Source organism: Terrapene carolina, unplaced genomic scaffold (assembly GCF_002925995.2).
Source record: "Terrapene carolina triunguis isolate 2854851 unplaced genomic scaffold, T_m_triunguis-2.0 Scaffold232, whole genome shotgun sequence".
In the NCBI taxonomy this organism is placed as follows: domain Eukaryota; kingdom Metazoa; phylum Chordata; order Testudines; family Emydidae; genus Terrapene; species Terrapene triunguis.
This window is the reverse complement of record NW_020664583.1, coordinates 8,674,700-8,700,472: the sequence shown is the minus strand read 5'-3', so window position 1 is coordinate 8,700,472 and position 25,773 is coordinate 8,674,700. Positions and strand designations below refer to the sequence as shown.

The 25,773-nt window shown below is 39.4% G+C and overlaps 1 protein-coding gene across 2 annotated transcripts in view; it reads left to right on the top strand.

The window, feature by feature from the left end:
- The window catches only part of POC1A (POC1 centriolar protein A), a 115,444-nt gene extending 91,048 nt beyond the window's left edge, over positions 1 to 24,396 (top strand). For both annotated transcript variants that reach the window (XM_024195641.2, XM_024195638.2), the window contains 2 exons: positions 8,551 to 8,691; positions 24,159 to 24,396. In XM_024195641.2, the coding sequence (XP_024051409.1) occupies positions 8,551 to 8,691; positions 24,159 to 24,257 (240 nt within the window). In that variant the 3' untranslated portion in view covers positions 24,258 to 24,396. The remainder of the gene's footprint in view (positions 1 to 8,550; positions 8,692 to 24,158) is intronic.
- The last annotated feature ends 1,377 nt before the right edge of the window (positions 24,397 to 25,773 follow it).

Sequence of the window (25,773 nt, the reverse complement as noted above, 5' to 3'; positions counted from 1 at the left end):
AGGGGAAGTGCCCGGCCGGCGGCTGGGGTTCGGAGGCAAGGGGGCTGCCCAAAGCAGGAGCGCTCGGGCAGCTCGGCTCTTAAACAGAGCCGAAGAGTCAGGGGAGGAGCAGAGCAGCCGCGGGAGGAGAAGTGCCTGGCCGGTTTTTCCCGGACATGTTCAGCTTTTTGGCAATTCCCCCCGGACGGGGGTTTGATTACCAAAAAGCCGGACATGTCCGGGAAAAACCGGACGTATGGTAACCCTAATGTTGACCCATCAGGGATCGCTTGTGTGCATCCAAGACTTGCAGTGCTTTGGGTGTTTAGATACTCAAGCTGTTGATGTCTCTTGCCAAAAATGCTCAGGCTGCATTGTGGTAGGGAGATAGGCTGGCCAGGGAGGGTTCGGGAAGGTAAAACTAAAACTACCTCCTCTAATCAGAGTTCAGAAGACCTGCCTCCTGGGTTTGGGAAGTAGCCAGGAGCAAGAAGAAAAGAGTCTAATCACCTGATCTGAGAGAGCAGGAAGGAATAGGTCATAATGTTAATCTAAAAATCAATACAATTGGCTGTTATCCTACCTAGTGAAAACTTCTGATGTGAATCCTGTTTCTCTTTACTATAAATAGAATGGAGCGTTTTCTTTAGGACCAGCGGCTAGTACTTGAAGTTCCACCTTCCCAAAGAATTATCCTTCTAAGGGGGCACCAGACATCTGGCTCTGTAATTGCACACCTGGTCATACCTTTGCTAGCTACAAAATGTTATGCATGTACATAAAGTCATAAATCACAGGGTTAGAAGGGACTACAAGGGTCATCTGATCTAGCCCTCTGCCAAGATGCAGGATTTGTTAGATCTAAACCATCTAAGACAGATGGCTATCCAGCCTCCTTTTGAAAACCTCCAGTGAAAAAGCTTCCACAACCTCCAGATGTAGTCTTCTTAACAAATTCACACAGTATTTGGCAGGTTCTTTGATCGCTGTGGTAATTAGGTAGTTCAAATTGTTACTGGAGTGGAAAAGGACCTGGAAACTTTGCGCGACATTTCACCAAAAAATCTCGTCCTATGATTTAACTTTCCATAGTAAGACCTTGGAATTAGTTCTTCCATTGTTTGCTTTTATTATCCCGTCATTTGAGTCTCTCAACCTGCATTAGACACTGACTCCAAAACATCTGTTAAGGAGGTAAGTACTCACTGGTCTTTATAAGTAATCTGAGGTGTAAAGTTTTTCTTGCCAAAAATCACATAGAGTCTTAAATGACCACAGGACTGAGAGCCAACTACTACATAAGAACGGCCGTACTGGGTCAGACCAAAGGTCCATCTAGCCCAGTATCCTGTCTACCGACAGTGGCCAATGCCAGGTGCCCCAGAGGGAGTGAACCTAACAGGTAATGATCAAGTGATCTCTCTCCTGCCATCCATCTCCACCCTCTGACAAACAGAGTCTAAGGACACCATTCCTTACCCATCGTGGCTAATAGCCATTAATGGACTTAACCTCCATGAATTTATCCAGTTCTCTTTTAAACACTGTTATAGTCAAGATATACTAGATATACTCTCCTACCTGGAAAACACCACAGACTATTTTCTTCCAGCTCTGGCATGGAAACAAGGAAAATATGGCCCAGAAAACGTGAGCATAAGGGATGGAAACCATGGATACCATGGAATTTTGGCACAAAATACAAACCAAATGGAATGCATGGATGCCATGGAAATTGGTCACTCTGAAGAGACATTGTAGGAATTCTGTTGATTTTTTTATGCTTCTGGACGTTACCTTTAAACGCTTATCTAATAACAGTTGTCTCTTAGTCTGCAAAGTGACATTTGCTAAAGATAAAGCACAGCTGAGTAGAACAAGGTGAGTCCGAGAAAGTGAAGGAGAAGAGCAAGGTAAACAGGAGGAAAGGGGTAGGGAAAAGAGAAGCTCGTGCTAGGAATGCCCATCTGTAGAAAAGAGGAACTGCTGCTCTTTTTTGTCTTTTTATTTTATTTTTTTAAATAAAAATGCTGGGGAGGAAGTGGGTGTTAAAGGAATGAGCGCATATACACTCAAATGTCTTCTATGGACATCTAAATTTTTGCCATAAACATTTCCCCCCCTTTTTGTTCATGAGCTCTTTGTCTTAAATTGATTATTGAAATACATGTGGTAAGATTGCTAACTGGCCATTAGCTGTCCTCCCCATCAGCATTTTATTTTGTTCCTTATTTAGCAAAGCTAGATGGTGATGCCCTTTCACTGGAAATATCCCAAATTTGTCAGTGCCTAGTCTGATCAGTGTAGGAAGATGCGTCAGGCAGCTGGCAATGGTGCCTTTTGAGTTTAAAGTTACTTGATGGATTGAAATTAACGTGTTTATCTTCCATATAATCATGGAATACTAGAATGAATACTCCATGGTTTACAAAAACCAAGGGCGCTAATGTAGATGAGCCATGTATTAATGTTATAACTTAACATTCTCTGTGCCAGCAAAAGGAAAAGGGGATTTCATTCGAAATATTTTTGGATAAAGTTGATGTATGCACATGTGGGCTATCTGATCGATCCTCCATTTACACTGTGTAGAAGTATACCGTAAACGAAAACGTTCATGGTGTTTCGGGGATAAGCTCTATTTATTAGAGAATCAAAAACTAGTTGTGTGCTAGACTGAGGGGCTACCTCTAGAGATGAGCCATAGTGGTGTGTATCTGAGTGTTCCTCCAAATTAGTACAGTTTGTGTTTTCTTAGCTTCAGATGCAAATATGTTGATTTGTGGAATAGTTTCAAATTTGAGCATTCCAGAAATTCAAATGCTAAAACTGACTTGACAAGGAAGCGTAAGAGCTGCCATATTATCAGACCATGGTCCATCTTGCCCAATAGCCTGTTTCTAATGGTGGCCTGTACCAGACTTCAGGGGGAAGGTGTAGAATAGGGCAATTATGGAATGTTCCACCCATGACTTCCACTCCTGACTTCCTGTAGTCAGAGGTTTAGGGTCGCCCTGATCATGGGGTTGCAGTCTGACTGTCTTGGCTAATAGTCATTGATGGACCAACTTATCCTCCATAAACGTATCCAGTTCTTTTTTTGAACCCAGTTATACTTTTGGTCATCACAATATCACTCACAGGTTAGCTGTGAGTTGTGTGAAAAAGTACTTCCTCTTGTGTGTATTAAACTTGTTGCCTATTCATTTCATCATGTGACCCCTGTTTTTTCGTATAGTATGAGAGGGTAAATGACACTTTTCAATTAATTTTTTCCACACCATTCGTAATTTCATATCCCCCCTTAGTCGTCTCATTTCTAAGCTGTACAGCCCTACTCTTTTTAGTCTCTCCCCTTAGATGGAAGCTGTTCCATAACCTTGGATCACCTTTATTGCTCTTTTCTGAACTTTTATCCAGTTCCATTATATCCCTTTTGAGATGGGGCAATCAGAACTGGACATAGTATTCAAGGTGTGAGCCTACCATGGATTTATGGATTATTATATTTTGTCTTATTTTCTATCCCTTCCTAATAGTTCCTATTAGCCTTTTTGACCACTGCTGTACATGGAGCAGAAGTTTTCAGAGAACTAGCCACTGTGACTCCAAGGTCTTTCTTGGGTGGTAACAGCTAATTTAGATGCCTTCATTTTGTATGTATAGCTGGGATGATTTTTTCCAATATACCTTACTTTTGCACTTTTCAGTGTTGAATTTCATGCTATTTTGTTGTCCATTCACCCAGTTTGGTGAGATCCCTCTATAACTTCTCACAGTCTGCTTTTGAATGGTTTTACACATTTTAAAATCATGTTGTATTTGTTCGGATAATGGTATTTTGCATCGATGAGCAGGGAGGAACAAGAGAACCTCACAATGGGGAGTGCCCAAGAACTGGTATTGTGTAGTACTTGTGACCTTCCTGATTAGTTTATCTTGAAGCTAATGAGAATTTCCACTGGATGTCACTGTTACTCTCCACGGATGTAGTCAAAATAACATTTTACCTGTAGTGAAAATGACTCTGAAAGAGGAGATTTAAATATCTTTTGTTTGACTGGCATAATAAGAACCCAAATAAGACAACCTATACTACCCAGTTTCTTTCCATTAGTTCCTGTTTTATTCCAACTAAGCCCTCAAACGTAGTCTAATATTTTTAATATCAGACTATCCATAGTTTAAAGACTGTCAACTGTTTTCTTTCTAAATTAACATTATTTTAAAAAATTCCAGTTTTTTATAAAGTACCCTTTTAGTAGTGTCGGCTGACTAATTGTTAATTCCTTTTTTCATTTTATTTTAAGTGGGTTTTTAGCTCCTCCTTTTAGCTTCTGAGGGTCTGTCAAGTAAGGGAGAAACTTAAAAGTCAAGAAGAAATAGTGAAACTGACTAGAGGGTATTGTCAAATGGATAAAATAGACTGCAAAAAAAAAAAAACAGAAAAACCTTTTGCTCCTACTTTCAGTTACATTAATCTTGGGTGTTAATTGTAACAATAGTCAGTATAAAGGTTTCAGATAGAAATGTGATTAAGCTGATTGTGTCTCTTTTTAATATTAGCTTTTTAGAAGCTAGCTGTAATTTTATATAATTGCATATCAATTTATATTTTCCACTGGCTTATATGTTCCAAAATTGACTTGTCCAAGACCCAGCAGTACGGTACCTTTAGTAGAATGCTCTCTAGTTAGAACAGTTTTCATAAAAAGTTTCAATGTGAAGACTTTTGGAATGAAGGTTGATTTATTTCACCTGTGTCCATGGCCCCTCAAGGAGGGATAGCTCAGTAGTTTGAGCATTGGCCTGCTAAACCTAGGGTTGTGAGTTCAATCCTTGAGGGGGCCATTTAGGGATCTGGGGCAAAAATTAGTGCTTGGTCCTGCTAGTGAAGGCAGGGTGCTGGACTCCATGACCTTTCAAGGTCCCTTCTAGTTCTATGAGATAGGTATATCTCCATATATTAAGTGTGTCATTTAAGTGAGTGCTAAGAGCTGTATTGTATTCGAAAACTGCTTATCCATTCTTCTTTTAATGTTCAGTTGCTTCTCGCTATACTTTCAATGCCTGATAAGCAGATGTTGTAATAAAATATTTAATGGCACATACAGTTACTCAGTTGTGCTGAATAAACTGTTCACTTGAACTCACTAAAATAGATTAAACCTCCACAGCAGTTTCATTGTCTTTAGTGTCCTTCCCCAGAGTTCATCTGGCATGTTACCTTATAATTTAGTAGTCAGGGAGTACAGGTGTCTTTTTATGTAATGATGACACTTGACAGTGCTGAAACAATTGTGAAGCCAGTACCTATTTCATGCTTTTGATAGCATGTATTATTTTTGCAGCATTTTTTCTTTTTCATCTGCTTGAAGAATGGGCTCTTGAACCTACTTCCAGTCCCATTGTAGTCACCAGCTTACCACGTGCCCTATACATCTATTAAATACAAGATAGCTGCTGCTTTTTTTCAAAGCACAGTAAAAGGAACAAAAATAGCCCTATGACAAAATGGAAAACAATGTCGATATTTGTATTCTCCTTTTTCTTCAGTTGTGTGCAAAATTCCAGTAGACAATATTACTACTTCCAGTATCCCAGACACAAGTTGGTGGTGGTTGTTACGGAAAAGTTTGCAAGCACTTGGGCTTTTCATTAAAAACAAAAGGAGAACCAGAGAGCTCTTGCAGGCTCTCCTGAGACCCCATAATGATATTTATCACTGTAATCTGGGGGACATAGTAACAAGTTGTTAATGGCAGGTTATTTCCCAATAATGCAGCAGCAACCTGTGTCATTGTTGTACTTGCACTGAGCCAAAAGGGCTGGAAGTTGCTTCTGGAAGAACTGCCACTCACCTGGCACACAGTTATGTAGCACAGGCTCTTTCCCATCTATTTGTTTTTAAACCAAGGAGAACTTCCTTCATTTTTACAAATAATAATTTGTCTACCTTTTTTTCCCCCCTAAGCGGGGCACAAAAGAAATCCCAGAGGCCCCATTCAGATTTGGTATATTTTGAAATCTGTTAATTACTCTACACAGCCTTTGCCCTGCAAAGTACTGGTTCTGTTTCTTATACAGGCAAAACTCTCATTGAGTTCTGTTTTAGGATGTTTTGGGCAATAGTGTCATTTACAGGCTTCTGAGCATCATCTGTTCCATTTTAATCAAATCCATATTTTTAGTGTCTAATAGCTTTGCCAGAGTCTGAACAAGATGGAAATCTGGATGAAAATGCTTTGACCTACCCCAGAAAAGGAAAAGTGATGATTTTTGTTGGGGAGGGAAGATCACATAGAATAATGATTGTGCCAGCTAAATGTTGAGGCAATGGGCTCTTAAACCTTTATTTCTTGACTGTCTCTAAATGCGATGTACAAAAAAAAACTTTTATAAGTATTTTTTTTCAGGATTATTATAAGTTGAACCATTTTTTTAAAAAAAAGAAAAGCTGTCAGTTTCTTGCTTTGTTTAAAGGTAGAAGGATAACGGTTTATCGGTACACTTATTTTTCTGCTTCAACGAGTTAGCTTCTGCTAATGGGTTCTGACATGAATGTCCGTAAACATTTTAAGTGAAGATTTTGTATAATGTTAGTGTGCTTGAAGCTCAGATACACAGGAATGGGTATGGAGTAACTATAGACCAGTCAATCAAAATATAAAATTAGTTTGGTTAGTAACAGAAGAATATTTTTTGGGTTTTTTTTATGCTGATCACCTACTGGGCACATCAAATTTTTCTTTTAAGTAAACTCAGACAAATTGCAGTTCTATCAGGTTTCCTTTGGAGTTGATTAGCTTGTGCTAGAGCAAATTTATATTAGTAAACTGTCACTGTTTGGAGTGCAATCCTTGGTGGTTAAACATTCCTGGAACAGATCTAATATACAAACTGTGGAGATTCTTTGTAGGGCTCTGGTTTCCCCCTCTTCCCAACAACTTCTTTGTTTAAAATAAAGCTTGTGTACAAATGAGGTTCTGACTTTATTTGTGATCTGCCCGGATGGGCTGCTGATCCATGGACTTCAGTGGGGTTCTGCGCAGACAGTGAATTGCACCAGTGCAGGATCAGGGCCTTATTTTATATTGAGCAACAGCTGGAAGGAATGTAGGGCACCAAGCAATGCAATTAATACTTAAAACGTTTCACAATTATGCTTTTCTAACGTCAAATGCTAAGGGATGTAGAATTAATGTGGATTGTTAGGGAGCAGGGCTGTTGATTTATATATATATTTATTTTTCAGATGGAGTAAGAACTTGTCCTAGTCTTAAAATTACAGCATTGTTGTATAATGTATTCAAGTGACTCACATCAAGTAGTGCTGTGACAGAATAAACACCATTACTCAGAGAAACAGATTATTAATACTGTGGTCAGGAGTGAAGAAGGCAAGGAGTCATTAGCCACGTTCTAACTAGAGATGGGCCTGAGCAGCATGATTTCCAGCAATCCAAAGTCTGAGTGCCTGGTTCTCTGGCTTGGACATTTTGCAGTCATTTACACTAGTCCCAAGCAAGTGAAAGATGCTAACATTCTTATTTGGTTATCAATTACTGTGCAAGGTGATGGAGGATCAGGTTCTGGGGATGTCTGGATCTGGAGTTTAGGTTCAAATCCATGTTGAATTCTGATCGTTTATGTCAAGTAGTAAGCATTGGAACATTCAGCATCACTTATTCCAGCAGTTAGCTTTTATATTACAAAAAAATAGCTTTCAGTTTATTCAGCTGACACCAGTTCATTTGTATCCAAAAGGTAGATAAAGTTGTGGGGCTTGTCTCACATAAAAGATCACCTTTTAAGGAGGACGGGAGGGGGAAGTTTTAGCAAAAATGTTTTAGTTTTATGTAGTGAAATTCTCAAGCTTGCATAACAAAAACAGCTGAGATTGAAACTTCAGAGTTGACTTGTTTTTGTGAGGAGAGAGTGAGTTCAAGATCTAAACAAAATTAAAATGGCTGAACCAAACCATGCATGTTTAACTTACATGTGTATTGGAACATTTTTGCTTAATTTTACATGCTTAACTGTAGAAATCAAGTTTAGTGTAGCCAATAGATCTGAGAACAAAGCCTATTGTTCCCTGTATTATTGATATAAACCTCTCTGCTTTTTACAATGTTGGACTAAAATTGTAGGAGATGTTCATCACCATGGTAACTTGTATATTATTTATAATCATGTTTGTGTGTGTGCAAAAGTATACAAATTGTCTCCCTGGTGTCTCTCTCTTCAGGTACACTTCATATTTCTGTAGCACCTTCCATCCTAGTAGCCCATAGCTCTTCACAATCTTTAGTAACTTGAATCATGCATTACTTCCATGAGGTGTAGATATTATCCCCATATTCCAGAGGTTACTTTCCCCAAGTCACACAAGTCCATGGCAGCTTTCCTGATTTCTAGCTGTGTGCTGTTGCCTCAACACCATCAGTCCCTTTTCATAGCACAGATTCAGTTCTCCAGGACAGATCATACTTCACTGCAACCTATCCCTGAGGCAGAAATACTTCTGTTGCTTGCATTATACTAACATATAGTGTCTCTTTGTTTTCCTAGCAATCAGAAATGGATTGCGGTGATCCTCCCAAGAAAAACAAAACACAAGAATCTGCCAGGAACCAGCACCAGCAAGAGGAGGAGACAAGTCTTGCAGATACCCTAGAGCATATTGTGGGACAGTTAGATGTTCTTACTCAGGTATGAAGTGCTTTATAGGCTCATGATAATAGGTCATCTTCTGTCATCAAGTGAAATATGGACTTTTTGAAATAGATGCGTAAAGTAAAAATGTGAATAGTCTCAAAACTCAGAAGCTTATTGGTAAATCTCTGTAGAATGATGGAGAGTGTCAAATTTCTGGATTATCTAAAAAATTGTCACAATATCCTTAAAATGTTGTTTTTTATAAGTATTGGAAGGACATAAAGAAGTTTACAGTCCACAAAACCTGTAACTTAAATATAATCCCATCTCCATCTACTATTATCTTGCTTTATGGTAAAACACAAACGGCTACTAAATTCAACATCTATGGCATATGCATTGTGCCACATTCTACTGGCTTCAGTGAGAGCAGAGTTAGGCCAGTGCTGATGGCTTTTCAAAATCCCACCTTACATTTTATCCCCTTTTGTGGAGCTAATCTTAACTTTTTCAGGTAGTACTTTGGTGCTCATTAGAGAATAATGTAGGGTTGTGTGACACGAGTCCCATGGGGAGCCAGCTGAGGTCACTCAATTAGGATGAACTGCAAAGAATGGGACAGACATCCCCAAAGCTGGTGGATATTTCAATACTTAGATTTACCAAGCCAGCACTAAACAGCTTCTGTTATATCTCACTGGTTACTTAGAAGTCCAAAACATAGTTCCTTTAAAGTAACCCAGCCTCAGGCCTCCACCTAGTTACCCACGTCAGATATGATGAAGATTAATGATAATCTTATTTCATCACATAAAAAAGTTCTACCAATCCCAAAGGATCACACCCATTACTTTCCATATTAATAAATATTCCAGATCTTACCCTAATACATGCTTACAGCCAATTCTTATTAACTAAAATTTATTAAAAAAGAAAAGAGAGAGTATGGTTAACAGATCAATATACATACAGACATGAGTTCAATTCTTGAGTTTCAGATTTATAACAGAGATGATGAGCTTTGTAGTTACAAAGAGTTCTTTTAGAATTTAGTCCATAGGTTATAGTCCAATGTCCAATATCATATCAAGGGAGTACCAGCTTAACTGGGATCTCATCTTGCAACTTTAACTTCCGCTGATAAAGCTTAAGCAGATCTGAGATGATAGGATCAGGACCCAACCCATTTTTATATAGTTCAGGCCTTCTTTGACAGCTCGGAGTCCCTCGGCAAACAATAGACTCGCATTTCCTAAGCATCGCCCTTAATTATTCACACAGATTAACATAAGGCAATTGCCTGTTTTTCCACCGTTTGCAGATGATTTGCTATATATTTCAAAGAGAGATTAATACAGCGACAGCCTATGTTTACAGTTCATTTATTTCCCTTTGATATCTGAACTAACAGAATATAGCATAGATAGGGACTGTTTGATTACATTGTTGACCACTACCAATATATATGTAAACGCACAAAAACACAAACATTATCTCCCCATTTGTCTTTAAGAGTTGAATTTGAGTCATTCATCCTGCAGGACACTTAACCCTTTCTGGTCATGTGTCACAGGCGGTAGCATAAAAATCTAAATTCAGATCTAGATTATTCTATTAAAATGTATGTCAGCAGTAACCTTTGCCACAATTAATTCTTGGTCCTTTATATAAGCACTTTATGCTTTCAAAGCACTGTAAATTTTAAATTTGCAATGGTTACAAATCATATACTAAAATTAAGACCACTTTCTGTGAATTCACAATCATGTGGGGTTCCAAACATTAAAATACAATTCTTTGTGTCCTTTAAACTTTCCTTCTCCACAAGTGTGAAAGCCTGCATGGATCATGGTAGGGGTGGTCTAGTAGCATACTATTTTCTGGAAATTAAGGAAATCTATGTGTTCAATTCATATTTTTTAAAAAAACCTGGTCAGTAGATTCTACACATAGTATTCTTCAGTTTGGGGAGTGCATCGCTATCTTGCATAAGAGAATTAACTTCAGTTCTAGATCCTCAGCCTGTAAAAATCAGCGTAGCTCCATTGTCCCCTCCCCTGCTTAAATCCTACTCTTTCCCTAACTCCTTCCACATACTTCAAGTTCCCACCTGTTCCCCAACAGCTTCTGTCCTGTTTCTCTCCACCATGCTTCTCCCTTGCACATATCTGGGTCTCACCACAGCCCTGTCCTGTGGTGTGGTGTTTTAAGTTTTTAAGCATTAATTTTGTCTTAACCACATTATCTCACCCTCATCCACCACACACAACTCCTGCCTCCACTAATTCCGCACACTTCTTTAACTCCAACCACAAACATTTTAACTGTTGAAAAAATCTTAACACACTATTCTTACTTACAGTATCACTTAAATAACACTACTCTAAACATTACAATACCAGCTTCCTAAAATGATAAACAACTTAATCCCCACTGTGAACATGCAACACATCCAAATCCAACACAGCATAACAAAACATAACCAGCAACTAAAAATCAACACCACCTCCAACAAAACACCAGTTCATCACTCCAGTTAGAAAATTGTAATTTCTTAATGGTAACCATGTGGAATAGAAAGATTAAATATTGTATGTGGAGGTGCAGGGAGAAGGCATGTATTACAGGGTGGTGGATCTTGATGATATAATGCAAAGAAGATTAATTCATCGTTGTGATTTGGAAAGGCTGAGTGAGAAGATTTAACAAGTGGGTTAATAGCTATCTTAATGGTTATGTGTGGTACGGTTATTCAAGTGCACATACCTGTTCTTTAATTAAGGTATTTTTTGTCTGAGGGGGATATAAAAATAAGAGTCTGTATGCATTTATATAAATATAACAGGTTTGTCTCCCTTGTTTCTCATATTAAAAAGAAATCCTGCCCTTTTCATAGAATGCAGAGGAATTTGAATGTATCATATCATATATATAACACTAATTCTCATTCCAACTCAGTCTTCTGCTCCTGAGGAACATGAACATGATCGAAAAGTGTGGAGGTTGGGGTGGATTGTCAAAATAGTCCTAGTTTTATCTAAATATGTTGAATCTTGCAACACTTACATCTTTAGTGGAAATAGGGAGGTAAAAAACAAAAACATTTTCTTTTAAAAGAACCATAATGCTATTCAATAGAAATACAAGAAAACTATGGAGTGGGAGGTAGGGGGAGTACTTTTAGATCCTACTGCTGATCTATTTCAAACTGTTCTGGTTAGCATCTCCAATGTTGTACACATGAATAAAATGGTAGCTAGTAGTTCATACAATATTTGTGTGTTTCGCCAGTAGTAGGATTGGAATGCATTCTTTATCTTTCATTATGTAATTCTGATACACAATTCTAATTATTGTGTAATGGGCTCCATTTCTACTGTACACGTGTTTTATAGGAGGGAAAATACTGTAGTAAACACTATATGTGGGGTTTAAAATAGATCTATGCAATGCAAACATACCTTTCAAAAAGAGGTTCAGTAACTTCAGAAATTCCAAATGTTTTATTTTAGACCTAGCAGAGAGAGAGGAGTGGAGGAGGAATAAATTAGAACATAGGATAAAGTTGGAAATGAAGTCTGAAAAGATGGTAAAAATAGCTGCATTTAGGGAAAAACTTTTCCAAGCTGTACCGACACCAGAATAACACTAAAATAATTTAATGTTAATGTTTTAATCTTCACTTGACACTGGCTGTATCCTTAGGTACACCCAGCATAGTTATGTGAGAGTAGATTTGTGCATTTAATGATATTAAACAATTCCATAACTCTGCAAGCACTATGATGGTATTGTACCCCTTAGAGTGTGTGACTTTGGCTGAATGAGACAAGACAACACACAACTAAGGCTTCAGAGTGCTGCAGGTGGGAACAGTAGAAATAATTACTCTTATTAGCAAGAGGAGATGCATGTGTGGAGAATAGGAGGCCAGAGGAGGTCAGAAAGGACTGAATTTGTGCTTCTGTGGAGTCAGGCTCTCCAAAGGATTGTGGAGTTTTATCATTGCAAGTCTGGAGGACATAACTAGCCATGTTATTAGAGTTTGGTTAAATTTACCATTCCCCGAGGCCTTGGCCCTAGATCATCAGTAGCTCTGTGTATCCATGCAAGGGAGTAAAGGGGTGTAAAGTGCCTCTTCCTGTCTTGTGCAGGCTACCTGGACCATGGGTTACAACACTTGGGGAAGTAGGCTCTGCGAAGCCACCACTACTTCTCTTTCACAAAGGTGGTTGGGGACTGGGAGGAGCCTTGGTGACCAGGTAACATGACCAGTGCTGGATGTAGCCCTGAGGCAATGCCCTTCATCCAGAGCAAGAGTAAACTGGGAAGGAGATTGTGACTCTGAGTAACAGTCCTCTTCCTGAGCTGCTCTGGTGGCAGCTCATCTGCATGCTGCCCGTTGCCCAGTGAAGTGTCGATCTACCTCTTGACTGGTGCTGCATGTTTGAATTCAGATTCCAGATATAAAGACTCCTCTCTCTAAAATATATAAATGCCACTTCATTTCAAGTGGTTCTTAACAAAAAAAAGTCTGGTGTCTTCGTAAAATAAAAGGTACACAAAGGGTCTACTTGGAAAAAGACCAGGAGTATGTTAGCTGTCTCTTTGGTATCTTATAATGAACCGTTTAATTCATATGCCTGAATAGCACCAGTTAGAAAAGCTTTTACTTTCATAAGCAGAACCACGCATTTAAGAAAACAAGACAGGCTTCCGCTGTGATATTTCCACATACTATATATTTGCACATTTGTCCCAGTTTTCCCAGGCATTTTAATTGTTTAGCATCGAGGGAGCGTTAGTATATTTCTAATATACTATCTTGAGAGGATTGGAATAAAACTGTGATCATGATGTTCTTTTGTTCCCATTGAATTTACTCAGCTCTAACCTTTTAATTAACATAATGTGGGGAACACATTGTAGTTGTGATAAACTACTTTGGTTAGAAATTATGCAAACATCACAGTGATCTCCTATTAATTTTCGAATGTCTCTTTTTACTTAGTCCATCACTTAAATGATTTATAATGTTATATCCTAAACAGTATTTTACGGGGGGGGGAAAGATGATTTTTCATGACTTTGCAATGCTGAAAGATCATTCGTACTAGGGAACCAGTTGAACATTGTCATCTGAAAGTTGAGAACTGTGCTCCGGCCAACGCACAGTTCTTTGTTCCATGTTGCAAATTTGTGAAGTTACGTTGTCTGCTCACCAATTGTCAGTACCTTCCCTCCACTGAGAGCAGCTATAACGAAGAAGTGGAGTGCTGTCTACTTATGAGACAGTAGGACTGTTTTGATTCTACTAAGAGGCCTCTTCCTGCCAGATGCCAGCTGGAAGTAGAAGAGATGAAGCTGTAGAGGGGCTATGGCCTGCCCAACTGGATGTACTGAAGTGGGGTTGATTCTTCAGTGAAGCACGTCAACTAACTCTAGAAAGCTGTATGAGAAGGGACTAGTGGCTGCTGCATACCACTTTTAGCAATGACACAGTAGGTGAATTTGATGTAGCTAATGTCCATGATGATGCTTCGTGTTATGCCTGTTAGCATCATGTTATGATGTTTTACTCTTGGTTTGTGCAAATGTTTTTAACCAGTATTATATTTTTCTACTTGAGAGTAAATGTTACTCCATCTTCCTTTGTTTACTTTGTAGATGAAGTGGTCTTAAGATGACATGTAAGCAAGAATTGTGTCTTTAGAATATTAACTAGAATCACTTTTAGTTTTGATTTATTTTGCAAATATTTTTGTATTTTTTGTATATATAAACATCCTAAATATGAGTGTTATCCTAGATTTGACTTGCAAAGATAAAAAGTTAAAAACTGTAGGCTTCATTTTCCTGAGTAGCAGCATGAAATTCATATCTTTGCTGTTCTCAGAAATGGGCTAAACTTAAAGATGCAGCAGGCAATTCAATGGGTACATTTATGCTGCATTAAACACCCACAGCTGGCCTGCATCAGCTAACTGGGGCTCGAGGGATTTGTTTAATTGCGGTGGAGATGTTCAAGCTTGGGCTGGAGCATAGGCTGTGGGACCCTGTCCGGGGTGGAGTGGGGAGGGTCCCAAGCCTGGGCTCCACTAAGCAACTACTACACTGCAGTTAAACAGTACAGTAGCCTGAGTCTCATGAGCCCAAGTCAGTTGATCTGAACCAGCCACAGGTGTTTAATTGCAGTGTAGTCATACCGAATGTGTCCAGATGAGGAGTTGGAATGAATATTCTCAGAACATTTTTATGAGGCAACAAAGATGCTTTCTTTTGAGTAGCTTTTTCATTCAAAACCCGTTTGCTCTAGGATATGTTTGATGTAACTAGAGCAGAGCTGGTATTCAAATACACCGCTACCTCGATATAACGCGAGCCGATATAACACGAATTCAGATATAACGCAGTAAAGCAGTGCTCCGGAGGGGGGCAGGGCTGCGCACTCTGGTGGATCAAAGCAAGTTCAATATAACACGGTTTCACCTATAACGTGGTAAGATTTTTTTGGCTCCCAAGGACCGCGTTATATCAAGGTAGAGGTGTAAGTGTTAGTGTGCTATCCCACACTCTTTCCTAGCTGCACTTACAGCTCAAGCATTCCTCTGTAAGAGCAGAAGGTCAGTGAATGAATATCTCAGCTGCAATGGGAAAACTTAATTTGGAAAGATTACCATACAGGGTTAATATACTTTGCCATTATCAGTAGGACAAATATATGTAACACTAGTACACAGTGGGCACTTGCTGGGGGAAATAGCTTCTGTTTTGTGTGGGAAGAAAGATGTGTCTATTCCAAATGAAAACAGAGTTCAGAATCAGGTTATCATAAAAAATCATAAATTGCTGAGAGAATCCACCCACAGGAAACAGAGTTTCGTATGCATCCAAACTATTCCTGCATTAAAGCCAGGGGGAAAACAACACAGTGAAATTTAGAAGAGTTCCTAAAGCCCTGAGATAATCCACACCAGGAACTAAGGACAGTCTAGGTTGTGTGAGATTAAAGGATCATTTCACTTATTCCGGAAGTGATTGTAGCGGGGTAAGTTTTTTTAAATGAAATTCACTAGTGTAAAAACACAGTTGGGGGGGGGGGTGGGATGAGTTTAATTCAAACTGAAAGTGGTCTTCAAAATAAAGTATGTAGTCTAAAATAAGTAAAGCAAAATCATTATTGTGCTTACATTCAGAAATGTTATTCAGAACACATAATGCAAAGGAATGAAATGGCCCTTCCCTTCTCTTAGATGCATTAAGTGTAGAACAATCAAGTGGTTCAGTAAAATTCACTAATGACTTCAAATAGTTGCAAATTTTGGCTCTTGTGCCTTTGTCACTACACAAACACACCAGTGGATAATAGAGATCAGAAGAGAGGCTTTTAGAAAATATTAAATTAATCAGTTTTGATTCAATGCTGTGTTCCTTATTTGATATCTTTAAGAAACATTTCAGTCTGAAAAACCTCTGAAATACTGGAGGAGCTGTTGCTTTTTGACATCTTACCCTCATCTAGAGGACCAAGATACTATTTTTCATAATTCTCAGTCCTCCCTTTTGATGATACAATAGCTTTGAGCTCTCAGACTCATTCGGGATATTTCATTTATTTGCAGGATATTGTCAGTGCTCTGCATTATATTCTTGTAGCTACTGTTTGCTGGAAGCAACTCTCTGAAATATGCTTGTTTTGATTCCTTTATAATCTGGAAATGTGGAAGGTTTTTTCCTTCTAAAACTGCTTAAATAGCACCCTTATGCGCCTCGTGTCTCTCTGTAGTATCACTGCACGAGACAATCCAAAGATCTGCTCCTGTGCTGAGCACCTACCTTGGGCTGCTGAGGACCTTCAGCTTCTATTGGCCTTCAATGAGAAGGAGCTCTCGGCAGCTCTCAGAAATCGCCTGATGCAATCCCTCACTGCAGTCAATGGGAATCTTTCCATTGACTTCAGTGGGCTTTGGATTAGGCCCGAGGTGCACAGCATCTTGCAGGACTGGGACTTTGGCTTCTAGAAGCTATTACTTTAAACCTGGGCTGTTGTCCATGTCCGCTCAAAGAAGAAATCTGATAGACTAAATGTGTTTAAAGTGGTTTGAATGCCTTTAAAATGACTAATTCTGCAGAGCTACTGTGAAAGTATCAGTGTTTAGATCACTGTGAACTATATTTAGCTATGTATATTCAGTATATATTTGTGGCTAAACTAAAGTAGATAGTTTTAGAAGTATATTGTATATATTCCTCTGTGTACTATAAAACAGTGTAAACGTCTGAAAGGTCACCAAATAACACACGGGGAGGAGACCAAAAATCAAAGTTAAGAACAGCTTCCATCCTTAAATATCCCATGCAGTGTCCTTAAATAAAACTCCAATGTAATATTAAGATAATCTAACCATTAAAGTGCTCTAAAAATGATCGAGTCTTAAATACAATAAAGAATAATTAAGCAAACTCTCATGTTGCCACTTTGGTTAAAAATGTGACATTACAGTCTACAGTCCTTCAATATGCAGTTCCCTCAGAGTTTCAGGTAGGACCTGTTACCTTGCTATAATACAGCATGCATTGTTTTGATGGCATTGAATCATGTGGCCCACTCCATCTTAGTTTTTGGAAGCCCATTTTTCTTGGTGTAATTATGAAAAAGCCCTCAGGGCTTTGGGGCCTTGAGTTACTTTGTATATTTTCTTTCCTTTCTTTGATTAGTTTGTATGTTTGGAATGTATCAGCCTTTCCCTAGGGACTCATGTGCAAGGCTTTAGCTACTCCAATATAGCATTAACAAGCCTAAATAATATCTCGAAGCAGGCCTTGCTCAGGTAGATACTTCCAGGTGACTCCTTAATCTCAACAATAAATATATGATTCAGATAAATGTATCACGATTAACATCAGTGCAGTTTGGCCATGTTTGTCATAAGTGTCCATGAGAATTGTGAGGGCCTTATGAGGAGTAATATACCCTAAAACTTCAGCCATAATTTGGGGGGTTTCACTTTGCTCTGCACCACGAGGCACAGGTCACTTGCAGGTTTAAACTAGTGTAAATAGTGGAGTCTCTGTAACTTGAAGTCTTTAAATCATGATTTGAGGACTTCAGTAACTTAGCCAGAGGTTAGGGGTTTATTACAGGAGTGAGTGGATTAGGTTCTGTGGCCTGCAATGTGCAGGGGGTCAGACTAGATGCTCATGATGGTCCCTTCTGACCATAAAGTCTATGAGTCTGAGTCTATGTCCTGATGTTTGTCAGGTGCTTCAGCACTGCTTTTCATATGGCACATACTACCAGGAACATTGGCATGGATATGGAGCACAAACTCTATTCTGTGGGACTTGGATTGTTTCTTACATTAGGTCTAGACATCTGTGTTGGCCTTATTATACTGATAGCATCATTATGAGATTATGAAAACGGAAGAAAATGAAATAACATATTCATAATGCCAAAATGTAATCATTCCAGTGTCTCCTTTGTGCTTTTTGGTTTGAAATCCTCATATCTAAAATTAAGTTATTAGGATGCCTTTAATTTCTTTTCCACTAAAAGATTTTTGCCATTGTGTCCTGTTCTGATAGATTCTTTTGCTAGAATGAAAACATATCTTTATAAATTAATGTGTGTGATGCAGAATAAAATCTTAAGAGGTAGGAATAGTAGCTCTTTTGCTATTTGATACAATACATGCTAATGCTCTGCCAAACATTTCTAAGGTAACATGTTCCAAACTGTGTTCAAAGTACTAGCTTCCGCTTATCATAAAACCGCCAATCAAGTTTCATCCAGATTGTATTTGAAATAACAAAGACTCCTCCAGTTAAAAGATCAAGCTGTAAATTCTTCAAATCTCAATTTAAAAAAATACAGATTCTGTCTATAAAATCTTTAACGATGAGGGTGGTAAGGAAAATAATTCCAACAATGTCCATAGCATCCACCTGCAGATGTCTTAGTGGGGTTGTGCTTGTCCCTGGCATTAAGTCTTTGCTCGATATTTTTATCTATTTCACCCTCAGACCCAGGCCAAAACAGATTTGCTGGATTGACCAGTCATCTGGCTAGACTGATCCCACTTCCCAACTATCCAGAGGGATGTGTGGTGTTCCTCTCGTGTCTAGATCTGCTGCTGTGTTTATTGAGGAGTCAGTAGCCGATAGAATTACTAACTTTAGAAATCACCCCCCACCCCACTGATGGTCTGCATTACTGCTCTGTGTAGAGAAGGCCCTGGATGCTAGTAACCATTTCTGGTGTTTGTGACGGGTTGGATCACAGAAACCCCCTTGGGAGCTGCCACCCGATGTGCAAAGACTACCTGCTTCCGTTTTCCCTGCCAGCTCAGGACTCCAGCACCCTGTCTTGCTGAGCCAGACACTCCCGTCTGCTTCAACACAGACCCAGGGTCTGAATCACTTGCCCCAAAGCTGCAAGTTTACCTAAAAACAGCTCACAGAAGTGTGCTTGTCTTTAGCACTCAGATGCCCAACTCCCAATGGGGTCTAAACCCAGATAAATCTGTTTTACCCTGCATAAAGCTTATGCAGGGCAAACTCATAAATTGTTCGCCCTCTATAACACTGATAGAGATATGCACAGTTGTTTGCTCCCCCAGGTATTCATACATACTCTGAGTAAATTACTAAATAAAAAGTGATTTTATTAAATACAGACAGTAGGATTTAAGAGGTTCCAAGTAGTAACAGACAGAACAAAGTAAGTCACCAAGCAAAATAAAATAAAATGCGCAAATCTATGCCTAATCAAACTGAATACAGATAATCTCACCCTCAGAGATGCTTCAGTAAGTTTTTTCTCAGACTGGACACCTTCCAGGCCTGGGCACAATTCTTTCCCCTGGTACAGCTCTTGTTGCAGCTCAGGTGATAGCTAGGGGATTCTTCATGATGGCTCCTCTCCCTCCTTTGTTCTCTTCCACCCCTTTATATATCTTTTGCATAAGGCGGGAACCCTTTGTCCCTCTGGGTTTCCACCCCCCCTCACTGGAAAAGCACCAGGTTAAAGATGGATTCCAGTTCAGGTGACATGATCACATGTCACTGCAAGACTTCATTACTCACTTGCCAGCACACACATATACAGGAAGATTCACAGGTAAACACAACCATCTGCAGACAATGGTCCTGGTTAATGGGAGTCATCAAGATTCCAAACCATCCTTAATGGCCCACACTTTACATAATTACAATAGGCCCTCAGAGTTATATTTTATATTTCTAGTTTTAGATACAAGAGTGGTACATTTATACAAATCGGATGATCACACTCAGTAGATTATAAGCTTTGTAATGATACCTTACAAGAGACCTTTTGCATGAAGCATATCCCAGTTACGTTATATTCACTTTTTACCATATTTTTCTAAAACTATCCCAGTTACATTATATTCACTTATTATCATGTTTTTATAAAACCATATAGACTGCACAACGTCACAGTGTTTTTCTAGTGTTTATTGGAAAACACCCGTTTCATTTGTGTGAGGAGTGTTTTATCAGTGTTTATAACAGAGCTTCTCATTTTAGGTTTTAACTGATAAAAAAAAATTAGGGCTGTCAAGCGATTAAAAAAATTAATTGCAATTAATTGTGCGATTAATCGCACTGTTGAACAATAGTAGAATACCATTTATTTACATATTTTTGGATGTTTTCTACATTTTCAAATATATTGATTTAAATTACAACACAGAATACAGAGTGCTCACTTTATATTTATTTTAGATTACTAGTATTTGCACTGTAAAAAAAACAAAAGAAATAGTATTTTTTCAATTCGCCTAATACAAGTACTGTAGTGCAATCTCTTTGTCATGAAAGTTGAAATTTCAAATGTAGAATTATGTACAAAAAAACCTGCATTCAAAAATAAACCAGTGTACATTTTAGAACCTGCAAGTCCACTCAGTCCTATTTCTTCAGCCAATCGCTCAGACAAACAAGTCTGTTTACATTTGCAGGACATAATGCTGCCCGCCTCTTGTTTACAATGTTACGTGAAAGTGAAAACAGGCATTCTGATGGCACTGTTGTAGCTGGCGTCACAAGATATTTACATGCCAGATGCGCTAAAGATTCATATGTCCCTTCATGCTTCAACCACCATTCCAGTGGGCATGTATCCATGCTGATGACGGGTTCTGCTCGATAACCATCCAAAGCAGTGCGGACCGATGCGTGCTCATTTTCGTTATCTGATTCAGATGACACCAGCAGAAAGTTGATTTACTTTTTTGGTGGTTAGGGTTCTGTAGTTTCCGCATCGGAGTGTTGCTCTTTTAAGACTTCTGAAAGCATGTTTCACACCTCGTCCCTCTCAGATTTTGGAAGCACTTCAGATTCTTAAACCTTGGGTTGAGTGCTGTAGCTATCTTTAGATAGCTATCTCACATTGGTACCTTCTTTGTGTTTTGTGAAATCTGCTGTGAAAGTGTCCTTAAAATGAACATGTGCTGGGTCATCATCCGAGACTACTATAACACAAAATATATGGCTGAATGTGGGTAAAACAGAGCAGGGGACATACAAGTCTCCCCCAAGGAGTTCAGTCACAAATGTAATTAACACATTATTTTTTTAATGAGCGTCATCAGTATGGAAGCATGTCCTCTGGAATGGTGGCCGAAGCATGAAGGGGCATACGAATGTTTAGCATATCTGGCACGTAAATACCTTGCAATGTCGGCTACAAAAGTGCCATGTAAATGCCTGTTCTCCTTTTCTGGTGACGTAAATAAGAAGGGGGCAGCATTATCTCCTGTAGAATCATAGAATATCAGAGTTGGAAGGGACCTCAGGAGGTCATTTAGTCTAACTTCCTGCTCAAAGCAGGACCAATCCCCAGACAGATTTTTACCCCAGTTCCCTAAATGGCCCCCTCAAGGACTGAACTCTCAACCCTGGGTTTAGCAGGCCAATGCTCAAACCACTGAGCTATACCTCCCCCTGTAAATGTAAACAAACTTGTCTGTCTTAACAATTGGCTGAACAAGAAGTAGGACTGAGTGGACTTGTAGGCTCTGAAGTTTTACATTGTTGTTGAGTGCAGTTATGTAACAAAAAGAAAATCTACATTTGTAAATTGCGCCTTCCCAACAGAGATTGCACTACAGTACTTGTATGAGGTGAATTGAAAAATACTTTTTCTTTTGTTTTTCATTTTTACAGTGCAAATATTTGTAATAAAAAGATATACAGTTTGATTTCAATTGCAACACAGAATACAATATGTGAAAATGTAGAAAAACATCCAAAATATTTAATACATTTCAATTGGTATTGTTTAACAGTGCGATTAATACTGCAATTAATTTTTTTGTTAATCGTGTGACTTAACTGCAATTAATTGACAGCCCTAGTAAAAATGTGAAATTATTGTGTTAGTGATTAAATATTGATTAATTATATTTAATGCTTTCTCTATCTAATGTTTCAATATTACCAACTGCTCCAGTGTCCTTGAAATGCACTTTTACCTTGCTGACTACCTTTGATTACTTCAAAGTAATCAATAAATTACTTCCAGCAGAAAATTTTATCTCCATGTAATTTAAAATATGCTTCCTGCATACTTTGCGTGTTTGTATCTAGATTTTAGAGCTATGAGAAAGAGCTAGCGGTGATCGTATTTATAAGGCATTAATCAGTCTCTTTCGAGGGCACAAATACAATCTTAAGATAAGCATGTGATGGGTTGCCCCCCTTTAAGATGCCACCTGATGTGCTGGGATACCACTGAGCCCACCTGTTCTGCCAGCCTGGGCCCCCTTTACCCTGTCTTGCTGAGCCAGGCTATTAAGTCTCCTCTAGCACACACACAGGCAGGGCCACACCCAACTGCAAAACGACAGACACTGAGATCAGCTCTGGGAAGCCTCAGCTTAAGGGACTTGCCCCAGCACTCAGGTGTCCACCTCCCTTGGAGTGCAGACCCAAAGGTATATTGTCGTGCACTGTGGAGAAATCTATACAACGCAAGCTAATAAATTTGCCTCCTCCCTCAATGTGGAGGAAGATATGTACTACAACTTGCCCCCCGAGTTAGAAATTACAGAAACTGGATTTAATAATAAACAAACAAAAATCTGCCTTTTATAGTTAATAAAATTTGAAGTGGTTAAAGGGGTAGCAAACAGAACAGATTACTAAACAAATAAAACAAAACACGCAAACTAAGTTTGATTCACTAAAGAAACAGGTTACAAAATATAATTTCTCACCCTAAATATTGTCACAGGTAGATTACAAAAAGTCTTGAAAGGCAGCTGCACTGGCCTGCAGCTTGAGACTTCAGGTATTTCCACTCACAGACTGGACGCCCTCCCAGCCTGGGTTCAACCCTTCTCCCCTCAGTTCAGTTCTTGCTCCCACGTGTTTTTCAGTGTCTCTTTGGGTGGGGAGGAAGAGGAGAACCATGATGATGTCACTCCCCTGCCGTATATAGCTCTTGTGTATGGTGGGAACCCTTTGTCTCCCAGTGGAAGAACACTGGCATTCCAAGGGGTGGGTCCAGTACCAGGTTACTCAGACCCATGTGTCTGCAGGGCTGTGGCAGCCATTACTCCAAGGCTGTCTGGAGTGTCCACAGGAAGACTAAGCCCTTTCACAGTCCATTGTCTTTGCTAATGGCCCATTAGTCCTGTCTGGCTTTTCCATTGTTGTACCTGAAGGGCTAGTTGGGGGTGACACCCAAAGTAACATATTTGAAATACAGCTAGTCAATATTCCTAATTTCAGATACAGAAATGATACAGGCATACAGATTGGATAATCACATTCAGTAAATCATAACCTTTCCAGTGATATCTTACATAAAGTATATCCGTTATGTCATATCCATATCATAAGCATATTTCTTAAAGAATATGGAGTGGAATGTCACAAAGCATATCTAAGAATATTTACCATTGTTTTTGCAATTGTGCCTACTCTAGACTTGTCGAGGTTTTTTGCCTGTCATTTAATTTCTGGTCTGTTTGTTTGTCATAAATCAGCAGCCCATCTCTAAGCTAACTGACACAGCAATCAGGAAAGGAGAAAAGAATTGGAACTAAGACATGAAATCAAAGACAACAGGCCAAAAAGGGGAATAACTACTCAAAGCACCTGTATGTCAGGGGTTTAAAGTGTACACCTATTACATGAGCTCTCTGGTATTTGGCCTTTTAGAAGCAGAAATTGCCTATATGTAAAAGGAGACAACACTCCACCAAAAGGAGTGAGGGAGTGAAGAGGAAATCTGGGCCCACGCTTTGAAAGTGCTCAGCACCCATAACTAGGGCCAGATTTTCAACTGAGCTCGGCAGCTCCCATTATCCTCAATAGAAGTTGCTGAGCTTGAAGCCTCTTCGGAAATTCTGATTGTGGAGTATAGCCCTGGAATAGCTTGTGATACGTTATATTTAGCAGCTGTGCTAAGCAGTAAACGTACAGCATGTGGCTTATCTTCATATATCACTCAGCAGCACTCTTTATTTTATTATTTCCCTTTGTAGACTGTTTCCATTCTGGAGCAGAGACTGACACTGACTGAAGACAAGCTGAAGGAGTGTCTTGAGAATCAGCAGAAGCTCATGCACAGTAAAGGGAATTGATTCCACGAGGGGCTGATAAAGCCGGAGTTGTCTGGAGGCTTGGGGTTTTGTTTGTGTTTTTCTAATACTTTGGGTGAATCATTTTTAACAGATGGAATCACTTATTTTATTAAAATAAAATGTACAGCCAATGGCATCTGTAAATACACTTTTTTGTTACTCTAAGAATAAAATTCTTATTTCACTAAACACAGCTAACAATTTGTGATCCTTTGAGTTAAATCCCCATTGAGCAGAGGCAGTGCTAGCCCATGGGGGGCCCTAAGCAGGAATATTTTTTTGTCTCCACAGTACATAATAAAATTTGAATAGGGGGCCCCTATGAGTTGCTCGGGACCCTAAGCAATTAGTTAGCACTAGTCTATGCTAGAATCGCTCCAGCAGCACAGCTGTATGCATGTAGCTGCGCCGCGGTAGCGCTGCTAGAGCAGATGCTGTATGCCGATGGGGGAGAGCTCTCACATCGGCATCATTACTGCTGCTCGGGAAGGTGGAGTTGCTTAGGTCACTCAGGAGTGTGGCTTATTCACACCCCTGAGCGACATAAGTTATACCGAAGTAAGCACTAGTGTGTACAAGCCCGAAGTCTGCTTATGCCTAGCGCCAGCTCTGTTGAGAGCACAAGTATTGTATATGGAGTGTAGGGGAAGGGAAGATCCTAACTTCTCAGAGCTGCTGCTGAGCTAAACTAGTTAATCTGAGCATTGGGGAATGTGAAGCATCTGGAAAGTGCTGTACCAGATTTACTGATCTATAGTTGAGGTGTCTGCGTGCGTGCTGGGGGGTTTGCTCACAGGCAAAGAATGCCCAAATGGTGGACGTGCACCTCTATTCTAAAACTGTAGCAAGCATCAAGCAGAGAACATGACTCATGCTTCTAGAAGGTTCTGCATCATGCAAGTCCCAAATGGCTCCTAGGGAATTTGATGAAGAGCGAATCTCAATGTCCTTTGCACAAAGGATATTGTAGTGTGTAGGATCTACTCATCTCTTATGCAGTTTGTAGAGAGTGAAACTAGCAAGGCCTAAGGCGAGATGAGAGGCACCAGCTAGTAAGAAACAATATGGTCCCAAGGAATATTCTCCTTAATTCTCCTTGATTCATTTTTTTAAGGGAGTTGTGGGGAGGAGGATAAATAGCAGAACTGTTAGCGCAGCCTTTTACTTTTTCTGAGTGTCCCAAATCAATTTTATCTTGATATTTTATAGCTGGAATGGCACTTCAGTTCACGTTGATATTTCCTCCCCATAGACTCTATGGTCAGGACTCTATGCATGTGTCCAGTATGTGACTGCACAGGAGCCTTTGCTAATACTCCTCCCAGCATTCACCTATGACCTCCCCCCACGTAACTGCTTGCTGTGTCACTACTACCTACCCACCTTGAGAAATGGGCTGCAGGAGCCCCAGCCTCACCTGGTTGCTGAAATCCTCCTAGCTGCTGCATTTCTGACCCTTTCAGTTGCACTGACTCCCGGCCTCATTCCTCTCCCACATAGCTTCCAAATCCTGCCA